The sequence below is a fragment of the Oncorhynchus masou genome, chromosome 28 (genome assembly GCF_036934945.1).
Source record: "Oncorhynchus masou masou isolate Uvic2021 chromosome 28, UVic_Omas_1.1, whole genome shotgun sequence".
Lineage (NCBI taxonomy): Eukaryota > Metazoa > Chordata > Actinopteri > Salmoniformes > Salmonidae > Oncorhynchus > Oncorhynchus masou.
In genome coordinates, this window is record NC_088239.1 from 53,175,792 (window position 1) to 53,198,133 (window position 22,342).

Below are 22,342 nucleotides of genomic sequence, written 5' to 3' on the forward strand. Positions count from 1 at the left end.
TAATAAGTAACTACAAATATTCAAATGTAATGAAAGCTTCAAATAAATTGTTTCAATGGCATTGACAGTATAGAAAATCATCCCGTGGCCATTTCCAAATACCTCGGTAATACCTCTATTTTCAGGCTGGCAATTGTCAAATACGCTTGTTGGCAATTTATACTTGTTAAAACCGGTGCTCTGCTATTTTTCAAACCTTGCAGCAGGATTGGTAATTTACCTGTTTTATGTGCTCGCTTGAGCTGAGGTGGGAGGGATGGCAATATCTGAGGTGTGTCCTTAAAAACATGCACCAGTGCTAAATCAGTCTGACAGTACTTTTGACAGTACTTCAATCATATGGAAGTATGGTTTGCAGTGACAAATACATCAACAAGATATTGGGAAATTCATGAGATCATCAGGCAATACGTGTTCCTGCGAGTCTTATCTTTCAGGAATGGAGTCATAATATTTTGTAGCTTAAACCGTTCAAAAAGACAGCTATACAGTGGGGAGAACAAGTATTTGATTCACTGCCGATTTTGCAGGTTTTCCTACTTACAAAGCATGTAGAGGTCTAATTTTTATCATAGGTACACTTCAACTGTGAGAGACGGAATCTAAAACAAAATCCAGAAAATCACATTGTAAGTATTTTGCATTTTATTGCATGACATAAGTATTTGATACATCAGAAAAGCAGAACTTAATATTTGGTACAGAAACCTTTGTTTGCATTTACAGAGATCATACGTTTCCTGTAGTTCTTGACCAGGTTTGCACACACTGCAGCAGGGATTTTGGCCCACTCCTCCACACAGACCTTCTCTAGATCCTTCAGGTTTCGGGGCTGTCGCTGGGTAATACGGACTTTCAGCTCCCTTCAAAGAGTTTATTGTTTTCAGGTCTGCAGACTGGCTAGGCCACTCCAGGACCTTGAGATGCTTCTTACGGAGCTACTCCTTAGTTGCCCTGGCTGTGTGTTTTGGGTCGTTGTCATGCTGGAAGACCCAGCCACGACCCATCTTCAATGCTCTTACTGAGGGAAGGAGGTTGTTGGCCAAGATCTCACGATACATGGCCCCATCCATCCTCCCCTCAATACGGTGCAGTCGTCCTGTCCCCTTTGCAGAAAAGCATCCCCAAAGAATTGTGTTTCCACCACCATGCTTCACTGTTGGGATGGTGTTTTTGGGGTTGTGCTCATCCTTCCTCCAAACACGGCGAGTGGAGTTTAGACCAAAAAGCTCTATTTTTGTCTCATTTTTGTCAACATGACCTTCTCCCATTCCTCCTCTGGATCATCCAGATGGTCATTGGCAAACTTCAGACGGGCCTGGACATGCACTGGCTTGAGCTGGGGGACCTTGCGTGCGCTGCAGGATTTTAATCCATGATGGCGTAGTGTGTTACTAATGGTTTTCTTTGAGACTGTGGTCCCAGCTCTCTTCAGGTCATTGACCAGGTCCTGCCCTGTAGTTCTGGGCTGATCCGTCACCTTCCTCATGATCATTGATGCCCTACGAGGTGAGATCTTGCATGGAACCCCAGACCAAGGGTGCTTGACCGTTATCTTGAATTTCTTCCATTTTCTAATAATTGCACCAACAGTTGCTGCCTTCTCACCAAGCTGCTTGCTTGTTGTCATGTAGCCCATCCCAGCCTTGTGCAGGTCTACAATTTTATCCCTGATGTCCTTACACAGCTCCCTGGTCTTGGCCATTGTGTAGAGGTTGGAGTCTGTTTGATTGAGTGTGTGGGCAGGTGTCTCTTATACAGGTAACGAGTTCAAACAGGTGCAGTTAATACAGGTAATGAGCGGAGAACAGGAGGGCTTCTTAAAGAAAAACTAACATGTCTGTGAGAGCCAGAATTCTTACTGGTTGGTAGGTGATCAAATACTTATGTCATGCAATAAAAAACAAATTAATTACTTAAAAATCATACAATGGAATTTTCTGGATTTTTGTTTTAGATTCCGTCTCTCACAGTTGAAGTGTACCTATGATAAAAATTAGACCTCTACATGCTTTGTAAGTAGGAAAACCTGCAAAATCGGCAGTGTATCAAATACTTGTTCTCCCCGATGTAGTTGTAGGTAGAAAACAGACACCGCTCTGTTTATTACAACCTCAAAAAGCTTCGGAGCAGGTTTTCATTGGTCAGTGAGTGGTCAAACCCTCGTCAGACCTATAACTTATTTGTTGCGTTTATTAAGCTAAACGCCAGGTGTTCTGCCCATAATTCCCACTGTCAAAATAGTTAACATATTTATGACACACCCACAAGGTCCTAGTTTGGGACAACATTCAAAGACATAAAACCAAACTAAAGAGTTTAAGGACTTACCTCGTGATCCATGTAGCTTGGCTTTCTTTACTGAAAAAGAAACATAAAATAACCGTTAGAAACGTCAAAGATGTTTTTATTTTTAATTTTTAAAGAAACAGCAAGTCAGTATCCCTGCTCATGACTTACTTCAGGGATATCACACAGCTTTATCAGAAACAAATTGCTGTAGACTACATTGTGTACAATGACTGATCCCGTGGTCACTTCATGTCTCCTCAATGGCATCCCCTGAGAGGCTGCAGCCAGATCCATCATGCTGAGTGTAACCCAGCAGTGCATGCCAATTGGTGAATCAGGGACCAGGAACCAGTCCCACAAACACCAATCAACCACAACCATAGAAAAAAAGAGCACATGACATGTGTAGGTGAGGCGTGAAAAATTAATTAATAATGTATGCAGACCAACAGATGGAGCACGTGTTGATGAAGCATCGAGGACGAATCGGTTGAGGGTGAGACATACAGACATCACCTGGATGGCCACGAGTGAGCATCAGCATTACAATATCCTCTCAACCTAGCAGCAGAAAACACCAGCCTCTCACATTTTAGACAATCACTAAATACTCACAAAAAAATGAATCTAAACCCTAAAGATGTGGGATACTTTCATAAAAACTGATTAGTTATTCCGATGGAGAACAGCAAGGCTGAAAACATCACTATTTTAAAACCAAAAGAAACCATGATGTTTCAATACACCATTGAACATCATAGAAAGGAGTTAAAATAACATGTTACAAGGTTATCAAGTTCTCATGTAAATATTCAGATGTAAATGTAAATTTACCACTACTCTGTCAGGCCACACTTTCATATTGACCTCTGTGCTGTAATCTTTCACAGTCAAATCCCATAATACACAATCCACTCCTGTACTGACTTAGCCCTCCCAGATAGGCTATGTTCTCTGGCACTGGAGCCATAATCCCAACCTTTGCCTGGACAAAACCCTGATAGACTGGAATATGGAGAGCCCTAAATCCTATTCACACAGGACTAGTATTAGGCTCTAATCAGGCCCTACACCCAAACAAGGGCACTGCGTTCATCCACCTCTGGCCTGCTCGCCTCCCTACCACTGAGGAAGTACAGTTCCCGCTCAGCCCAGTCACAACTGTTCGCTGCTCTGGCCCCCCAATGGTGGAACAAACTCCCTCACGACGCCAGGACAGCGGAGTCAATCATCACCTTCCGGAGACACCTGAAACCCCACCTCTTCAAGGAATACCTAGGATAGGATAAAGTAATCCTTCTCACCCCCCCCCTTAAATGATTTAGATGCACTATTGTAAAGTGGCTGTTCCACTGGATGTCAGAAGGTGAATTCACCAATTTGTAAGTCGCTCTGGATAAGAGCGTCTGCTAAATGACTTAAATGTAAATGTATTACTATAGAACGTTGGTTATATAAATGTTACCACAGCATGTCCGTTTTTCCAGTGGACAATTCAGACGGAATTAGTTTTACCAAACTTCCCCTGCAATAAAAAAAAATGTTTAACTTAAAATGGACCATTATGACAGAAGCCTGGAAGCTCTTCTAGACATGAAGATATTTCACATGTCTAGGGATAGCCTAATGTTGACCAAATGACCTTCAGTTCGCAGAAAGTCAAAGTCATTACCTATCATTCCAGTGTAAGGTGTGTGAAACATCAGAATGGTGAAAAGGTAGTCATTGGTTGAATGGCGGATTAATCTACACGAAATATAGGTATCACAAAGCAGAATGTAACATAAAACAAGGGCAATGATATGATGCTAAGCCTACCAGATGTTTATAAAACAAAACAATTAGCAAATTCTCTTTTCATCTACTATGTGGACAACGAGAGCAGAAAAACAACATGTAGTGCACTCGTGTATTTTTAGACCTGGCTGACTTTAGACATTTCCTGTATCTATACAATAAGGGTTATGGATTTGAAAGACGGTTTAGAGGGGATTAATAGTGAATGCTGCTTCAGCCTTATGTACCAGCGACTAAACGACAGGGCTGGGATGGCAGATGGGCAGGATCGGGTGGCGGTGAGTGACAGGAGCGGACTCTACAGGATTTTAATATCAGCGCGTACAGCTCTTCCCCCTCTCTCGCTCTGTACACAACTAGAATAACATGCAGCCCAAGTGAGTGTGGCTCTATTTATTTGCCCATCTTAGTTAGCCTCTTAATCTCCCCAGCAACAACGTGGCAAAGAGACGACCCCAAGGAGGGAAATGGAGGAGGTGGAGGAGAGAGCGCTTTCAAAATGCACCTGCCCATCTTCCACTCTCTACACACACGGAGATATTCTCAATTGGGCAAAGGTCTGTCCACTCCGACTCCTCCTTCCTCCAGGACCCGGAAACCGACAAGCGGTCGCCATGTGTTGGAGAGCATCAATTAGTTAATAGGTGACCGGAGGAATTTGCTCCTCTCCTAGATTGCCTCCTGTGGGGGAGTATGTTCAGGTGTATCCTACCGCGGAAGAGTTTGTAATCCACCACACTCCCTTTGAAACGGCTGTTTTCTCAGATGAGAAAAGCATGCGCACAAATTGATACGCTACTTATCCTTCTATATATAAAAGTCATTGCACAACTAGCTACATTCAACACTTTACACATTATTTTGGGATTCCACTTCTGTAATTGTCATTTTCCTGATGATGACGCGCTAGAGAAGAGTCATTTCATACAAGCTCATTTATTTCCATCTTTCCTCTTGGAGGAACCAAGGAAATCCAATTGCGATTCTCCCACTGGCTCTGCGGAAATAGGAAAGGGAGCAGTGGAAAAGCTGAGGGTCAGGAGTGTGACGTCAGTGTTTCCAGAGAGGCTCTTCTAGGCCACCAGACTGTGACTCTGGCCTGAGCTGGCACAACGGCAGGCATGATGTCCCAATCAAGCTGACGTCATTGTAAACGGAGGCGAACAGAGCAGAGGGCCATAAAGCGAGGGGCCATTATGATGGAAACTGATTCTTATCGCTATTCTGCTCAGCCGTCCATCTTTGTGACTGGAGGAAGCCATCAGTGTTTGGCCAGGGGCAGTTGCTCAGTTCCCCTATCAACTTACTGTTTACTAATCTGCTCTACTGTGTGCTCACCTGATGTCTGACCATAGCTTTGTTTCTTTACCAAATGATAGGAACAACAAAAGAACCCTAACTGTAACCAAAGCAGTAAAAGGAAACAATTGGCTATATATAATTGAAGATAGGGTATATATTAGTTTTAGTAGACTGGAAACACAGCAGCAGAGTAATAAAATGATAAGACAGAAAAAAGGTCCAATAAGAATACTACATACTAACTATATCATTGATCACATCCAGTCAAATTTTAAGATACGTTTGAGAGTTGCCAGCAGCCCAGCACAAGGTGCATTTGAATATTGAGTTAAGGGATTTCCACCAGTGAATCCACTGGACGCCTGCCTGGCTTGCGATTGCTACTCAGCTCGGAGGATTAGTACTGGTAACCCTTAAATTGGGGTCAGAGGAGGCAAGTCACGTGACCACATTGTGGATGGGACGGACACACTGCTTACTCCGGCCACGCATGCCTAGGGAGTGTTGTCAGGCGGTACAGGGAGACAGGAAGAGAAGAGCAGGGTCAGAGGCTTCTATTGTTCTGTATTTACACACTGCACTGGAGCTGATCAGGTGGAGCTTATGGGCGGGAAAGCAGACCAGAGAGCAGAGAGAAACAGAGACAGAGCGAGCGAGAGAGACAGAGCAACAGATGGCCAGGGGATTACTGTTGCAATCTCTCAGCTCTCTCTGCACTTTATACTCAATCTCGCTGTCCTCTCTGACCAATTCTCTTTCGCCCTGTCAACATGACATCTTTCTCCTCTCACACTATCTTCTTGATTTATAGGCCTAGACCATACATCTCAAGCTATCCTTCTGTCCCTCTATCTATATATCAGATTATTGACGCAGCTGAATCTGTGACAAAGTCAACATGGCCCATTTCCTCACGCAGTGTGCTTTCATTTCATCAAGACTGTCGCAAACACAGTTTTTTATAGCACTGAAACACACACATCAGAGTTTATTCATAGGAGCCACAGAATAAATCCCTCTCCATGTCAATGGCACACTTAGCATTTGAAAAGGCTTGGTGGTACTCCTAAAACACCCAGTCTGCAATAATAATCATCTACCAAACCAGGATGCCTATTCAGCATCCACACAATTGAATCTCCAGGTTGCAGGACCATATTATTATGAGAGGTCCATGTGTACTGTCCACCCAGCCCAGCCCTGATCCACACACAGCATGGGTCTCTGTGACTGTCCACCTGTCACACTTGGAGGGGTAGAACACATATCTGTTGTATAAAGACATCACCATGGAGATGGGCCTTTCTATGGGCAATAAATAAACAAAAAACCATGACACTGCTGTACAGGGGAAGGGGTGAGTCACAGCAGCCAATCACATGCAGGCTGACCATCCGGTCTAGGATTCAATGCACTACTACTATGTTTGGGTTCTTAGACTAAACTACGGTGGCTCCAGTTTCCATTCTCAATACTAATCAATAAATGTATGTTGTACATTTTCTAGGACGAACGTGTTCGAGGAAACCACAAACATGCTAAATTACTGTAAATTAGAGTGTTCGTCTCTGGATTTGCTGTGTTCACCTGTCCAGACTCCTCACTGCCACAAGCCCTAATCTCTTCTGGCCCGTGACGGGCCCAGGTTGAGGCTTGGCCTAATGAGGTGTCAAACAAGATTCTACCGGATGGGGAGAATTAAGGTTAGCCCATGGAGAGATGCCAAGAGAAGACAGCTATCATTTATATTGTTTTATTACATCACCATCTGGTATCATGCACCTGCTGTAAGTCTGGACGTGACAACAAAAGCCATTGACTCAATTAGGTGAGCTAACAACTTAGACGCCTCACTTGTTAGGAGGAGCCTGATTACAATGAAATTGTGACAAGGCACAAATTTCATCAAAACGTGCCTCTGCCAACTGCTGTTCCTACTAACCACAATCACACATCTGTGCCATTATGTACCTGCCAAAATAAAATGTTTGAAGAGATAATGAAAATAACGCCCCTAAGCATGGTTGACACTGGCCTATTACCTGGTCTGCTATGTATACTAACATGACATGTCAGGCATAAAATGTTGTTTAAACATCATTAGTCTTGATGGAGATAGAGACTGAAAGACTTGACAGTCAACACCTGCCTGTTTCTCATCCCATTTCCCTCAGTGCCAAAAAGAGAGATTTCCCGTACCAGCCGAAGAGCCATGGGTATTGATCCTGAACCACAGGTATTGACGACAGAGGGGGAGCTGATAAAACTAGTCGGATACTAGTCATTATTTTTCAGTTTCATTAATAGATATATGAGTGATATTTTGACTCATTTTTGTATTTTTCAGAACGGAAAAAAAGATACAGGGAAAAGCTTTTCTGACAGTATAAATAATTGAGAAGTTCTGAGAACTCAGTCAAGCAAAATTGTATTTTTTGCCTCTATTCCTTGATTGTATTTTGTGCATAATTTCAATGACTAATTACATCATCAATTGAACAAGAGTCACTGCACAAGCATAAATTGTGCCAGTATCAAGTACCCCCAGAAAAATAATTGAAAAACATGAGCAACCAGCTTAACCAACAAAAATGCCAGTCAAGCATGAATGAATAATGGCTGTATATTACACATGTATAAGAGGAGAAATGTGGTTTTGGCTAAGTTGACACTTATTTCACTTTAGACAACATTATTTGCTAAATGTTACCTGAACTGTAGTATACAGTATTGTTAAAACACTTCAGATGTTAAGCAGAAACACTACCACACAAATTGGATTATAGGCTACTCTTTGTGAAGTAAATGAGATGTTTAGAGGACATGGCAATGGTGATCTTAGACACCACACAAACTGAAGATAAAAGGCTGTCCAGTGTCTCAATCACACACACACCACACAAACGATAACACGATTGCAAAACCAGATTGTGTACCATAAGAGCATACAATCGTACAATATTCTAATTTAGGTGGCTTTGGTTTACTTGATATAAAGGTCAACCAAATTCTAAATAAACTTTTGATAGCCAATTACAACCATCACACAAGCAAAAAATATTTAGCAAGTAAAACTGCTTTTTCCTAATTTTGTAATATGGAGACTGACATGTCAAACTAACAAACGTTAAATCAGCTGACAAGAGCAGAAACACTGGAAAACAGCTGGTGGTAGAGGTGACGGCTCCCATCTCAGAATTATGTAATAGATAATCTCCAAATCCAAATAAAATTGCCTAAATAAACCATTTTTATACAATATATTAACGTCGAGCGTTTCTTTTACATTTACATAAGGGAGACACATACGGAAACAACTTTGTTTCAACAAGGGAAAAAACAAACAATCACGGCCGTAAAAGTTCAATTCATCCAGTTTGGTCTATCCGGCTTTCAAACCGGTTACTGCTGGGTTTCACAATCTAACGTTACTTCACTTGAAACAATTGTTCTGCTTTCGATTTATGAAGCCAAAAATATATGAAAATGTATTAAAGAAAAAAGGAATAACTCACCTCTTACACAAAGTAGAGACATGGCAAGAGCTTTTCTCTGACAATCCCTCTAGTTAAAAAATGTACCAAACGTCTCAGAAAAACTGCGCTCAGCCCGGTAACATAACAAACAATGTCTCCAATCACTTTTTTAAAGTTGTTACAGGTGGGCTTGAGATGCTGTAAAGGGAAACATAAAGGTTCGGCAGAGAGCAATAGCCCCCTGCCACGGGCACGCCATGATAAAATTCATTAGACTAACCTGAGGGCACCGAGATAAGAGGGCGGCACCGAGATAAGAGGGCGGCGCCGAAATACTCTCTAATGACATCTAGTCCATCCATTTAGTGAGCATAATCTCTGAAAAGGTCGGACCGTACAGAAGGTTCTGACCAATCAATGAAGAGAGACTAAAAACCACAAATTGAGGGAACAGGTGGTGACGCAGAGTTGTTGCTCCCAGTTAGTGGCCTGTTTTGTTGTTTTCACCTGTACAAAAAATATGGAATTAAAAAAGTGTAACTTTTTGGTCTAAATATAGGCCTATATCAAATTTGCACAGAACATAAGGCTACATATTTATCTCCCCTTAAGGATTAAAAAGTATGCTTTTGCTTTTTTCCAGACATCTTTTTCTTAAATCTAGAGACATAAATGGATAGAAATTTCCCAATGTATGTTCAGTGAAATGTGTCGGGCAAGCGTATGATACAAATGACAACAACCCATGCTGAAAGAAAAAATAAATAACTACTAAGGATTGGAGTAATTGTCTTAATGATTAAAATGATCACAAAACTGCTTGGAAGCAATGGTTTCACATGAGTAAATTCTATAATATCACAAACAATGATGCCATCAACAGTACATTTTGATAGCGCTTTATTGTCCATTCACATGGATATTCTAGACTATTGTATTTTCTGCCGACAGTGTTTCCTATTTCAAATAAACTACATGATGTACATATCTAGGTGGCCAATACCTTGTCATTGTTGAGTCTGAGTGATGTCATTATGCCTAAAAACCATCAGGATAACCTAGAATTTGACCAATATAGCTGGTTCAGTTGGTTTTGGTATTTTAACCTGCGTGTCATGAACACATCTGGTGGGGATAGTGAAAATCAACATACGAACGATGGCGCAGAGGTGGTTTGGTCAGCATGTGAAGCTTTGATTGAGTGGTTCATGGGATAATTGGCGATATTGAACAATTCTCCAATTATACAAAATTCCATCCTCTCCTCTGTGACCCAGAAACCGGTAGGTGGTCGAAGTGTCAATTCGTTAGTAGGCGAACAGTATGCTCACCTCGATTATCTACTTCGGCAGAGGATGCACAAGAGCATCCTCCCTATGGGTAGCATGAACGTGTTTTAAAATCTGCCTATTCCCCTATGAATCAGCTGTTTTACTAGAGGAGAAAAATATTCTCTACTTATCCTTTGATCTATAAAATGTCTGGCAAAAGCAGCTTAATTTTTGGGGCACTTAACACATATTTTGGGATTCCTCCTGCCTGATAAAGTGCTAGCGGCCTAGTCTCATTTCATACAAGGGCATTTGTTTCCACGTTTCCTCTCTTTGCCACCGAGATTATCTTTGACATTTTTCGAAAGCAGGCGAAATGAGGATGGAGGACAACATAAGGAGTTGAGCCCCCAGTCACGGTGCATCAGAAATGGTTAAGAAAGGCTGGAATGCAGCTTTGTAGACAAACTACCACTGAATAACACAACAGCCCCCCCCTGAGGCTTTTTCTATCTGTAACATGCATACTGATGGAAAATATCTGATGTCGAAGGTGAAAAATCATCAGAAAATTGCACTTTAGGAGAAATCTCACTGAGATAGTTGTCATTTTCAGAGAGCATGACTTCTGTATATTTACTACAATATGTAGAAAAAAAATACTGGAAATCACTGCTGTGTCTACTTCCAAATCATTCAAACCAAGATTTATTGTGATGGTGTTACAATCCTCCCTAAAGTCAATCACAATTCCTTTAATAGTGACAATATCATCGTGGATGACCATTATCGGTATATTGGCCATTTAAATCAATAAACTTGCTATCTTACGCAAAACCTTCCTCCAAAACAGAGACCTCTTCCCATTCGGTATTGGTGTGAAATAAAACATTCCACTTCAACAAACTATTTCCATCCAAGGTAATTTTCTTACAAGTACTTTTGGTGACTTAACTTGATGTAGTTTATAATTTACACAGGCATCATTATTTTCATTAATTGGTCTTTTGACCAATCAGATCAGCTCTGAAAAAGATCTGATGTGATTGGTCAAGACCAATTAGTAGAAGAAAGATCAGAATGGTCTGCCTGTCTAAATGCAGCCAAATTGAAAGTATTCCAGGAAAGACTGCATCCTAACCTCTATTCATATACCTGACCTTATTCCCTCCTCTGCTTGCTCTGACCCTGGGAGGCTCTTAATTTAAGGTCACAAGCTCTCACATGAAGGAAAATATTCATGACATATTGAAATGAAAACATATTTAGGACAAATAGTTGGAAATATAAAAGACAACAATACATCACTTAAACAGAATGCTCTAAATCAGGTTACTAGTTTTCGATCATCGCAGTCATTTGGTATTTGATGCAAGAGAAGAGTACCAATATGACAGCTTGTGGATTTGTAATTGGAACATATGTATGTTATGTGTGCAATAACACTCAATCAAAATTAAACAATGTGTAAGTGACATGAATCCTCCAAAATGGGTTGATGTTTCCAGGCCTCTAAACAAGTTATGTTCTTATCCTGTTCCAATGTCCTTCAATCTGCAACAGATAGTGTGTCCTTTGGGCCAGACAGTGGTGGTGCTGACCAGGCAACAATGCCTTGGCGCCTCATGGTTGTCTGTCACTGCTTCCAGTTCGGTGACTGCTTTGAGTGGTCTTGACATCCTTCACTACTGGGCTGGTGGTACAAGCTCCTCACTCTTCTCCATCGCCCACTCTGGGGACACACTTTCCAACTTTTTTGAGCTCTGCTTAGCCAGGCTGCCATAAATAGTCATAGCCTGAGGGGAAGGGGAAGATATAGACTGTTACTGTTCTGAGAGAGAAGACGGAGAGACAGGGGTGTGTTGAAAGGGAGGATCAGGGAGGATGGGCTGAGCAATCACACATAATTAAATTGTTTCTTAAACAGAGACAGACCTGTGTGACCATGCCACTGATGTCACCAGAGTTGGAGGGCAGCAGGATGGTGTTGGACTCTTTGGCCAGGTTGGAGAAAGCGGAGACGTATTGCTCAGCCACACTGAGGGAAGCTGCAGCGTTTCCATTCTGTTCAAAACACAATCAGTTGGGTCAATGTGCCATCTAGATGCGCACACACACACAATGAAGCTATCAACTATTTTACCTGTTCAGCTAGAGCGTCTGACAACAGCCGGATAGCCTTAGCTTTGGCCTCTGCTTTGGCTAAGACAGCATTGGCCTCACCTAGGTGAAGATAACAAGAGTCTAATCAGAAACGGTCACAAAGGCTTGCGTCCTGTCAAGTGGGTGTACTTGTTCAGTGCATTCGAAAGTACTCAAACCCCTTGACTTTTTCCAAATGTTATTACGTTACAGCCTTATCCTAAAATGTATTAAGTTTAGAGATCGACCGACTAATTATGGCCGATTTCAAGTTTCAGCATTTTTGGACGCCGATTACATTGCACACCACGAGGAGACCGAGTGGCAGGCTGACCACCTGTTACCAGAGTGCAGCAAGGAGCCAAGGTAGGTTGCTAGCTAGCATTAAACTTATCTTATAAAAAACAAATCAATCTTAACATAATCACTAGTTAACTACACATGGTTGATGATATTACTAGTTTAACTAGCTTGTCCTGTGTTGCAAATAATCAATGCAATTAATCAATGCAAAGCAAATAATCAATGCAAATAATCAATTATTACAAATAAAATAAATTAAATGTAAAAAAAATTATAAAATAAAATGTAAAAATTGGCCGATTAATCTATCGTAGTTGAAAAACAATCATAATCGGTCGACCTCTAGCTAAGTTGTTTTATTTCTCCTTTATCTATACAGAATACGCCATAATGACAGAGCAAAAACAGGATTTTAGAAATTTGGGCTGATTTATTCAAAATAAAAACTGAAATCTCACATTTACATAAGTACTCAGACCCTTTACTCAGTACTTTATTGAAGCACCCTTTGCAGCAATTACAGCCTAGAGTCTTCTTGGGTATGACGCTACAAGCTTTGTACACCTGTATTTGGGGAGTTTCTCCCATTCTTCTCTGCAGATCCTCTCAAGCTCTGGCAGGTTGGATGGGGAGTGTCGCTGCACAGCTATTTTCAGATCTCTCCAGAGACGTTCAATCGGGTTCAAGTCCGGGCTCAGGCTGGGCCACTCAAGCACATTCAGAGACTTGTCCAGAAACCACTTAAGTACTACTTAAGTCGTTTTTTGGTGTTTGTACTATTTATAATTTGACAACATTAACTTTACCACATTCCTGAAGAAAATAATGTAATTTTTACCTGATACCCAAAAGTACTCATTACATTTTGAATGCTTAGCAGGACATAGAAAATGGTCAAATTCACACACTGAGTGTTGGAGGGTGCCCCTGGCTATTCATAAATGTTAAAACATGAAAATGGTGCCGCCTGCTTTGCTTAATAGAAGGAATTTGAAATGATTTATACTTTTACTTTTGATACTTAAGTAGAATACTTAGATCCATATACTTTTACTCAGGTAGTATATTACTGGGTGACTTTTACTTGAGTAACTTTCTATTAAAAAGGCATCTATACTTTTACTCAAGTAGGACAATTGGGTACTTTTCCCACCACTGCTCCTATGCCGTCTTGGCTGTGTGCTTAGGGACGAGGCCCTGAGCGCTCTGGAGCAGGTTTTCATAAAGGTTCGCTCTGTACTTTGCTCTGTTCATCTTTCCCTAGATCCTGACTAGTCTCCCAGTCCCTGCCGCTGAAAAACATCCCCACAGCATGCAACCACCACCATGCTTCACCGTAGCGATGGTGCCAGGTTTCCTCCAGACGTTACGCTTGGCATTCAGGCCAAAGAGTTTGATATTGGTTTCCATCAGACCAGAGAATCATGTTTCTCATGGTTCAGAGTCCTTTGGGTGCCTTGTGGCAAACTCCAAGTGGGCTGTCATGTGCCTTTTACTGAGGAGTGGCTTCCGTCTGACCACTCTACCGTAAAGGACTGATTGGTGGAGTGCTGCAGAAATGGTTGTCCTTCTGGAAGGTTCTCCCATATCCACAGAGGAATTTTGGAGCTCTGTTAGAGTGACCATTGGGTTCTTGGTCACCTCCCTGACCAAGGCCCGTCTCCCCCGATTGCTCAGTTTGGCCAGGCGGCCAGCTCGAGGAAGTCTTGGTGGTTCCAAATGTCACGCCCTGGCATTAGTCATCTTTGTTTTCTTTATTATTTTGGTTAGGTCAGGGTGTGACATGGGGGATTTAAGTGTTTTGTCTGGTCTAGGGGTTTTGTATGTTTATGGGGCTGTTTCCTTACTAGGTAGTTTTGTATGTCTATGGTTGCCTAGATTGGTTCTCAATTAGAGGCAGCTCTCTGTCGTTGTCTCTGATTGGGAACCATATTTAGGCAGCCGTGTTCTTTGGGTATTTTGTGGGTAATTGTCTTCTGTCTGTGTCATCGCACCAGATAGGACTGTTTCGGTTTTCACTTTTGTTGTTTTGTAGTGTTCTCATGTATGGTCTTTATTAAACATGTTGAACTCTAACCACGCTGCATGTTGGTCCTCCTCTCCTTCAGCGGAAGAAAACCGTTACACCAAACTTCTTCCATTTAAGAATGATGGAGGCCACTGATCTTGGGGACATGCAATGCTGCAGAAATGTTTTGGTACCCTTCCTCAAATTTGAGACAAAACACTATCCTGACTAGAAGCTCTACGGACAATTCCACCTTGTGGCTTGGTTTTTGCTCTGACAGGCACTGTCAACTGAGGGACCTTATATAGACAGGTGTGTGCCTTTCCAAATCATGTCCAATCAATTGAATTTACCACAGGTGGACTCCAATCAAGTTGTAAACATCTTAAGGAAGTTCAATTGAAACAGGATGCACCTGAGCTCAATTTCGAGTCTCATAGGAAAGAGTCTGAATACTTATGTAAATAAGGTATATTTATTTTAAATAAATTGGCAAACATTTCTAAAAACGTGTTTTTGATTTGTCATTTTGGCGCATGTCTCACCAGGGCTGATGGTCGAAATCGCGTTTATCGTCGAAGGAATGGGTGTTACATCGAGGCCTGTACTCTGGAGCGGGATCGATTTGGAGGTGGAGGGTCCGTCATGCTCAGGGGCAGTGTGTCACAGCATCATCGGACTGAGCTTGTTGTCATTGCCGGCAATTTCAACGCTGTGCGGTACAAGGAAGACATCCTCTTCCCTCATGTGGTATCCTTCCTGCAGGCTCATCCTGACATGACCCTCCAGCATGACAATGCCACCAGCCATACTGCTCGTTCTGTGCGTGATTTCCTGCAAGACAGGAATGTCAGTGTTCTGCCATGGCCATTGAGCACGTCTGGGATCTGTTGGTTTGGGTGTGAAGGCTAGGGCCATTCCCCCCAGAAATGTCCAGGAACTTGCAGGTGCCTTGGTGGAAGAGTGGGGGTAACATCTCACAGCAAGAACTGACAAATCTGGTGCAGTCCATGAGGAGGAGATGCACTGCAGTTCTTAATGCAGCTGGTGGCCACATCAGATAGATTGTTACTTTTGATTTTGACCACCCCTTTGTTCAGGGACACATTATTCCATTTCTGTTAGTCACATGTCTGTGGAACTTTTTCAGTTTATGTCTCAGTTATTGAATCTTGTTATGTTCATAAATATTTACACGTTAAGTTTGCTGAAAATAAACGTTGTTGACAGTGAGAGGACGTTTCTTTTTTTGCTGAGTTTATTTAATCAATTTTAGAGTAAGGCTGTAACGTGGAAAAAGGGGACTGAATACTTTCTGAAAGCTCAGTACATTAAGCTGCCTTGCACAACAAACATTTACGTAATTTAGCAGACACTTATCTAGATCGACTTACATGCAACAAAGGCAGATAAAGCAAACAGAAGCCATTCTAACTCAGACCAAACTTACATAAAAAACAACAGTCCAACTTTCACACCATCCTTAGTAGTTAACAAAGGCCTTAAGTCATCTAGATATGTGTATTAACCTACCAGCTGCTTTGTTGATCTGTTCTGTTTTCTGTCCTTCGGAGGCCAGGATCTGAGCTTGCTTGCGACCCTCAGCAACGTTTATGGCTGCTTCCTTGTGACCTTCAGACTCCAGCACAGTGGCTCTCTTCTTACGCTCTGCCTCCACCTACGGAAGGCAGTCAGAAAGGATGTAAACATGCAAAACTGATAGGCTAAGTCTTAATAATGTGCAATGTATCACTAATCTATAAATAAGATCATGTTCAGAAATAGTTTGCGATTCAAGACCTGTCTCCCAGTTGGCAGCAGTGCCAGCCCCTCTCACCTGCATCTGCATGGACTCTTTGACACGTGGTGGAACATGTATATCCTTGATTTCATAACGAAGGCAACGGATTCCCCAATCATCTGACGCCTGGTTGATGGAGTGGACTATGTTGGTATTAAGGGTCTCTCTTTCCTAGAGAAATAGAGAAATATAAAACAAGGAAATTAGGTTAAAAAATATTACAAACAATTTGTATAAAAGAACCGAGACTCACCCTGAATACTTTGTCCAGGGTCAGTTTCCCCAGCTCTGACCGCATGGTGGTCTGGGCAAGTTGGGTGACAGCATACTCTGGGTCCTCAACTCCATAGCTGGCCTGGAAGTAAGTACATCTTGTAATCAATATCTACAAACAAAGCAAAAACTTCCATGAACAACAACCTCAAGAAATTATGGACTTCACAAACGTACCTTAAAAGGATCCAATATCCTAAGATAGAGGACTCCATCTATCTGTAGTGTCACATTATCTGTGGATGTAATCAGATATCAGTAAATTCCGAGACAAGGACTGACTGAGAATAATGAAGACTGGCTTACAGTGAAGACAACAGTGACAGTTGTCACTCACCTAAAGAGACCGCAGACTGCTCTGGGACATCAATAACTATCTCTTTAAGACTTTGCACATAACGGATTTTGTCCAGTATTGGTATTAGGAAATTCAAGCCCTACAGAATATCCAGAAAAGTGAAAGACAAATTAGTAAATTGATCATTTTTATGCATTCGGGATATAAACTGTGAAATAGTGTGAAAGTAATTAAGGGTGCAGATCACTGGCTAATTGGAAAACAATGGTTAAATTACCGGCTCTAAGATGCGATGGAAGCGGCCCATCCTTTCCACAACCCAGGATTCTTGTTGTGGTACAAACAGAACCACAGTGTTCATGGGCAGACTGGACGCCCATCGCTGCTGGGCTTGTGTCACCCACAACGCTGGGACTGTGGGCACTGTTCTCTGGGAATGCTGGAGGGAAACAATAAAAATCACCATCAATGTACATTACACATTGTTGCATCAGAAGGTTACTCCATGAGAGTTGCAACTTCAGAATCACCTTTATTCACCAAGTACATTTACACACTCAGAATTGTACTTGGTGATAGTGTGCTGCTAGTGATAGACAACATTTAGAGACAACATTAAGAGACAGAATTTACAGTGTTTACATACATTATATACAAATAGGTAGAGAGAACATAGAGCTATAAGAGAATGAGTAGTGGCTATACAGATATACAGTGGATGTACAAATGTACTGTCAATATAAATATTTCCAAAAGTAGAGAGATCTTGGCTCCCGGGGGAAAAACCCTCTGCTACGCTGGAGCACGAGTACAGGACATTACAAGGCAGCTTTTGACTGTTCAAAGACAGATGCCGGGAGCTGACGCTGTCATAGTCCATGTGGGGTCAAATGACGAGGGCTGGCTTGGAACTTCTGAAATTTGATTTTAAAATAACTGATTCTACCACTGAAAGATCCCAAAAAGCAGCCAATTATTTCAGGTCCGGTACCATCGTCTAGCCGCGGTTGTGAAAGATTCAGCAGGTTACTGGCATTACACACCTCGCTAAAGGGTTACTGTAGTTCTGTTGGAATCACTTTTATAGATAACTTAGACACCTTCTGGAAATAGAAGATGCTCTACAGGAATGACGGATTGATCCAAATCATCTTGGCTCCTGGACCCTGTCCACGCATTTCGTGTTGAGAATGACTTATTGACCCAAGACCAGCTCAGTTAATCCCTACCATTGTGTTGCTAAATTGTCATAGCCCAGGGGCGTTGGCAAACAACATAAGTAACTTAATTTGTCCTTCTAAATGCCCTGAATGGGTCTGTTGATCCAACAGCTATTGTATGCAGTAATCATGTGCCTATGAACCAGAGTAATACTATTAGCACTGAGGTGGTGTGCCCTAGTAGGAAGTCCACCATATGCAGCTCACCCTGCACTATTAGCTCAAACAAACAACACGAGCATGTCTACTTCTGTTCAGCTTCAGCAATAAAGAAAATCAAGCATCCCAGAAAAGTGCTAAAAATTGCCCACATTAACATATGTAGCCTAAGAAACAAGGTTCATGAAATTAATAACTTGCTAGTTATAGATGACATTCATAGTCTATTTCTGAAACTCACTTAGATAATAATACCTTTGATGATACAGTGGTAGCAATACATGGTTTTGACATCTACAAAAAAATACAGAAATGCCATTGGGGCGGTGTTGCGGTCTATATTACGAACCACACTCCTGTAAAGCTAAGAGAGGATCTCATGTTAAATACTGTTTAAATAATATGGCTACTGGTTCATCTGCCTCACCTAAAGCCCATTCTTGTGGGAAGCTGCTTCTTGTTCTATACTAGTATTCTTTATTATCCCGGCACCTATGTTAAGGATGTGCGTATGGCCACAATCTTTTCTAAAGCTGATGTAGAACACCAAGTGCTAACAGTCCATATATGGATAAAATGTCTGAAATTCTTGATAATGTATGTGATATACCTCTATTGTCTGGGGGATTTCAGTGGATTTCAAACTGCACAGTCAAGAAAAAGCTTCAAACTGTAACCAGTGCCTGCAACCTGGTTCAGGTTATCAGTTAACTGACAAGGGTAGTTACAAACAGCACAGGAATGAAATCAACATGAATTGATCACATCTTTACTTGTGCTGCAGAAATAAGCTTGAACGCAGTATCCAAATCCATTGGATGTAATGATCACAATATAGTAGCCATATATTGGAAAACCAAAGTATGAGGTCATAGAATACGTTCTGTAGTGATTCCTATGTTGATGATGTAAAGAACGTTTGCTGGTCCATGGTGTGTAATGAGGAGCAACCAGACACTGCACTTGACACATTTAAAAAATTGCTTATTACAGTTACTAATAAGCATGCACTCATTAAGAAAATGACTAAAGACTATTAAACCCCCTTGGATTGATGAAGAATTTAAACATTATATGGTTGAGAGGGATGAGGAAAAAGGAATGGCAAATAAGTCTGGCTGAACAACCAATTGGCAAACATACTTCAAATGGAGAAATCATGTGACTAAACTGAATTTTTAAAAAAGAAACTATACTATGAAACAAAGATGCATGATAAAGAATGAAAGTAAAAAGCTTTGGAACATCTTAAATTACATTTTGGGCAAAAGGGTAAACTCAGCTCCATCATTCATTGAATCACATGGCTCATTCATCCCAAAATCCACTTATATTGGCAACTAGTTTAATGATTTTTTTGGGCATGACATGCCAGCAACAAACACTGACACTACACATACAAGTATAACTGACCAAATTTTGAAAGACAAGCATTGTCATTTTGAATTGTGTGTGTGGAATAGGTGAAAAATTATTGTTGTCTATCAACAATGGACAAACCACCAGGGTCTGACAACTTGTATAGGAAATTACTGAGAATAATAGCAGACAATGTTTCCACTCCTATTTGCCATATCTTCAATCAAAGCCTATTAGAATTGTGGGTGCCCTCAGTTCTGGAGGGAAGCAAAACTAGTTATGCTACCCAAGAATTGTAAAGCCCCCTTTACTGGCTCAAATAGTCGACCAATCAGCCTGTTACCAACTGTTAGTAAACTTTAGTGCGGCTTTTGACATTATCCATCAGTCTACTGCTGGAAAAACTTGTGTTATGGCTTTACACTCACGCCCTAGTTTTGTTGCACCTGGACTACTGTTCAGTCGTGTGGTTAGGTGCCACAAAGAGGGACTTAGGAAAATGACAGTTGGCTCAGAATAGGGCAGCAAAGCTGGCCCTTAAATATACATGTCAATCTCTCATGGCTCAAAATTGACTTCATCACTACTTGTTTTTGTAAGAAGTGTTGACAAACTGAATGCACCGAGCTGTCTGTTTAAACTAATAGCACACAGCTCAGACACCCATGCATACCCCACAAGACGTCTCTTCACAATCCAGAACAGGCTATAGGAGGCACACGAGTTTAGGCTTACATTAAGCCTATATGAATCCTACCATTTTAAGCACATCTCATGAGTAGCAGGCTCTTTTCCTTTCTGTAAGTGCTATTAAAATGTGCCTAAATCTACTGTCAAGTTACCAGGTTGTTAGATAGCTAGGTAACATGACTGAACAACATTGTATATTATCAAACCAATAATTAGCGACCCAGGATTAGTTTAAGGTGTCCCTCGACATGGTTTGTGAAATTATATAAAATGAGTGTGAATCCCGATAGAAAGAAAAAAGGCTTCTCTGGTAATATGGCAAATTTTTGGAACCATTTAGGCTAGAGAAAAGCCATTTTCTTTGCTGTAAAGCTGCAAGCATACCTGTCTCGGAGCGGTGCTTTTTCCATCTCCGACACTCAGAGGCTGCATGAGAGTGAGTTTGCAAAGGCTACTCAGACTGGTCTGTGCTCTTGGTTATAACAGGTGATGAAATGATACAAAGAGCAATGTTGATACATTGTAACAGAAGACTCATCAGGGTCTGCATCCCGGTTAAATTACATATTTTTTCAAACTGACTGAGGAATAGATGCGAGCAGAGTGGACGGCGAGAAGCAGGTGAGTGAGGGCTGATAGGGGATGCGGTTGGCGATTACAGATGCCACAAGTGATATGCACATGAAAGTGGATATTATTGGATCTGCACATACAAGAGACTAGCGGATGTATCTTAAATTCAACTGAATTTATAAACAAAACTGACTTTCTAAAGATTTTTTAACAGGCACAAGAAGGTTCTTCAGATGGGTAGGGCTGAAAAAGTCAGTAGTATCTATCATATGAAATGGTATTCTAAAATGTTGGTTCATAAATGTTTTGGCACCATGATATTACCGTGCAACACCAAATATAATAGCAACAAAGAGCACAGATTTAGGTTTATAAACTCTAAAAACACCATTAGGCTAATGTGACAAATACAACTTGATTTGATTGTATTGTTGAGGGCATGTTCAACTGGCCAACGACATACACTACATGGCATACACTAGTTCTCTATCCGCGAGCTTTACACCACTCCAGCCGATGCTTGGCATTGCACGTGGTGATCTTTGGCTTGTGTGCGGCTGTTCGGCCATGGAAACCCATTTCAAGAAACTCTCGACAAACAGTTGACATTGCTTCCAGAGGCAGTTTGGAACTCGGTGGCTAGTGTTCAAAACGAAGGACAGACTTGGTGGTCCCATTCAGTGAGTTTGTGGCCTACCACTTTGCGTTTCACCTTCACAACAACAGCACTTAAAGTACACCAGGGCAGTTTTAGCGGCGCAGATATTTGACGAACTGACTATATATAATGTAACTAGTTATCTAGTTAGCTGACTAACATCTCAGTGAACACATGATAGCAAGGCAAGCTAGCTGGCGTACAGTAACAAGCTAACTCAGTAGACTAACAGTAATTACCTAACGTTAGCTAGCTTGAATTAGCATGTGTCTTACCATTAAAAGGGCACCGCCAGTCCGGCACAATGTTCGGAACATTTTCTTAACGTAATTGTTGGCTGATATGTGGTTTAGGTGAAATGAATGAATATCTGTTCATGTGTGACCCTCGGCCGATTCAGGAAACGAAGTTACAACATCAAATTGGTGCACTGGTTAAACACGTCCCCCTGTTGATAGGGGAAATGGAACATTGGCGATTATCTTTCCAGATGATGCGTAGTTTCCTGAAAAAAATATACGTTTAAATTATTGTAAATATAATACAAAAATACATTGTGAATGTTTCATATTTCTAACACTTTAAGATGTTTTTAATCATTGCTATGTAGGCCTTGACAATATTCCGAGTCTGAATTTCCAGCACTTTCCATATTGCAGTGCGAATGTCAGCATAGACCAGGAGGAGGACATGAGACAAAGGAATGTGTAGTATTGGTGG

The 22,342-nt window shown here is 41.4% G+C and overlaps 2 protein-coding genes across 2 annotated transcripts in view; both read right to left on the reverse strand.

The window, feature by feature from the left end:
• The window catches only part of unc13bb (unc-13 homolog Bb (C. elegans)), a 108,720-nt gene extending 99,580 nt beyond the window's left edge, over positions 1-9,140 (reverse strand). The window contains 2 exon segments of the mRNA XM_064942600.1: positions 2,332-2,361; positions 8,907-9,140. Of these exon segments, the coding sequence (XP_064798672.1) occupies positions 2,332-2,361; positions 8,907-8,928 (52 nt within the window). The 5' untranslated portion in view covers positions 8,929-9,140.
• A 1,674-nt stretch (positions 9,141-10,814) lies between these two features.
• stoml2 (stomatin (EPB72)-like 2) lies at positions 10,815-22,068 on the reverse strand. The gene is made up of 10 exons (XM_064942601.1): positions 21,898-22,068; positions 17,241-17,402; positions 17,003-17,102; positions 16,843-16,901; positions 16,646-16,747; positions 16,429-16,563; positions 16,125-16,269; positions 12,282-12,361; positions 12,074-12,202; positions 10,815-11,934 (listed from the first exon to the last, which is right to left on the reverse strand). Exons 1-10 carry the CDS (start codon positions 21,937-21,939, stop codon positions 11,824-11,826), a joined length of 1,065 nt encoding a protein of 354 aa, XP_064798673.1. The 5' UTR covers positions 21,940-22,068; the 3' UTR covers positions 10,815-11,823.
• Positions 22,069-22,342: the final 274 nt, after the last annotated feature.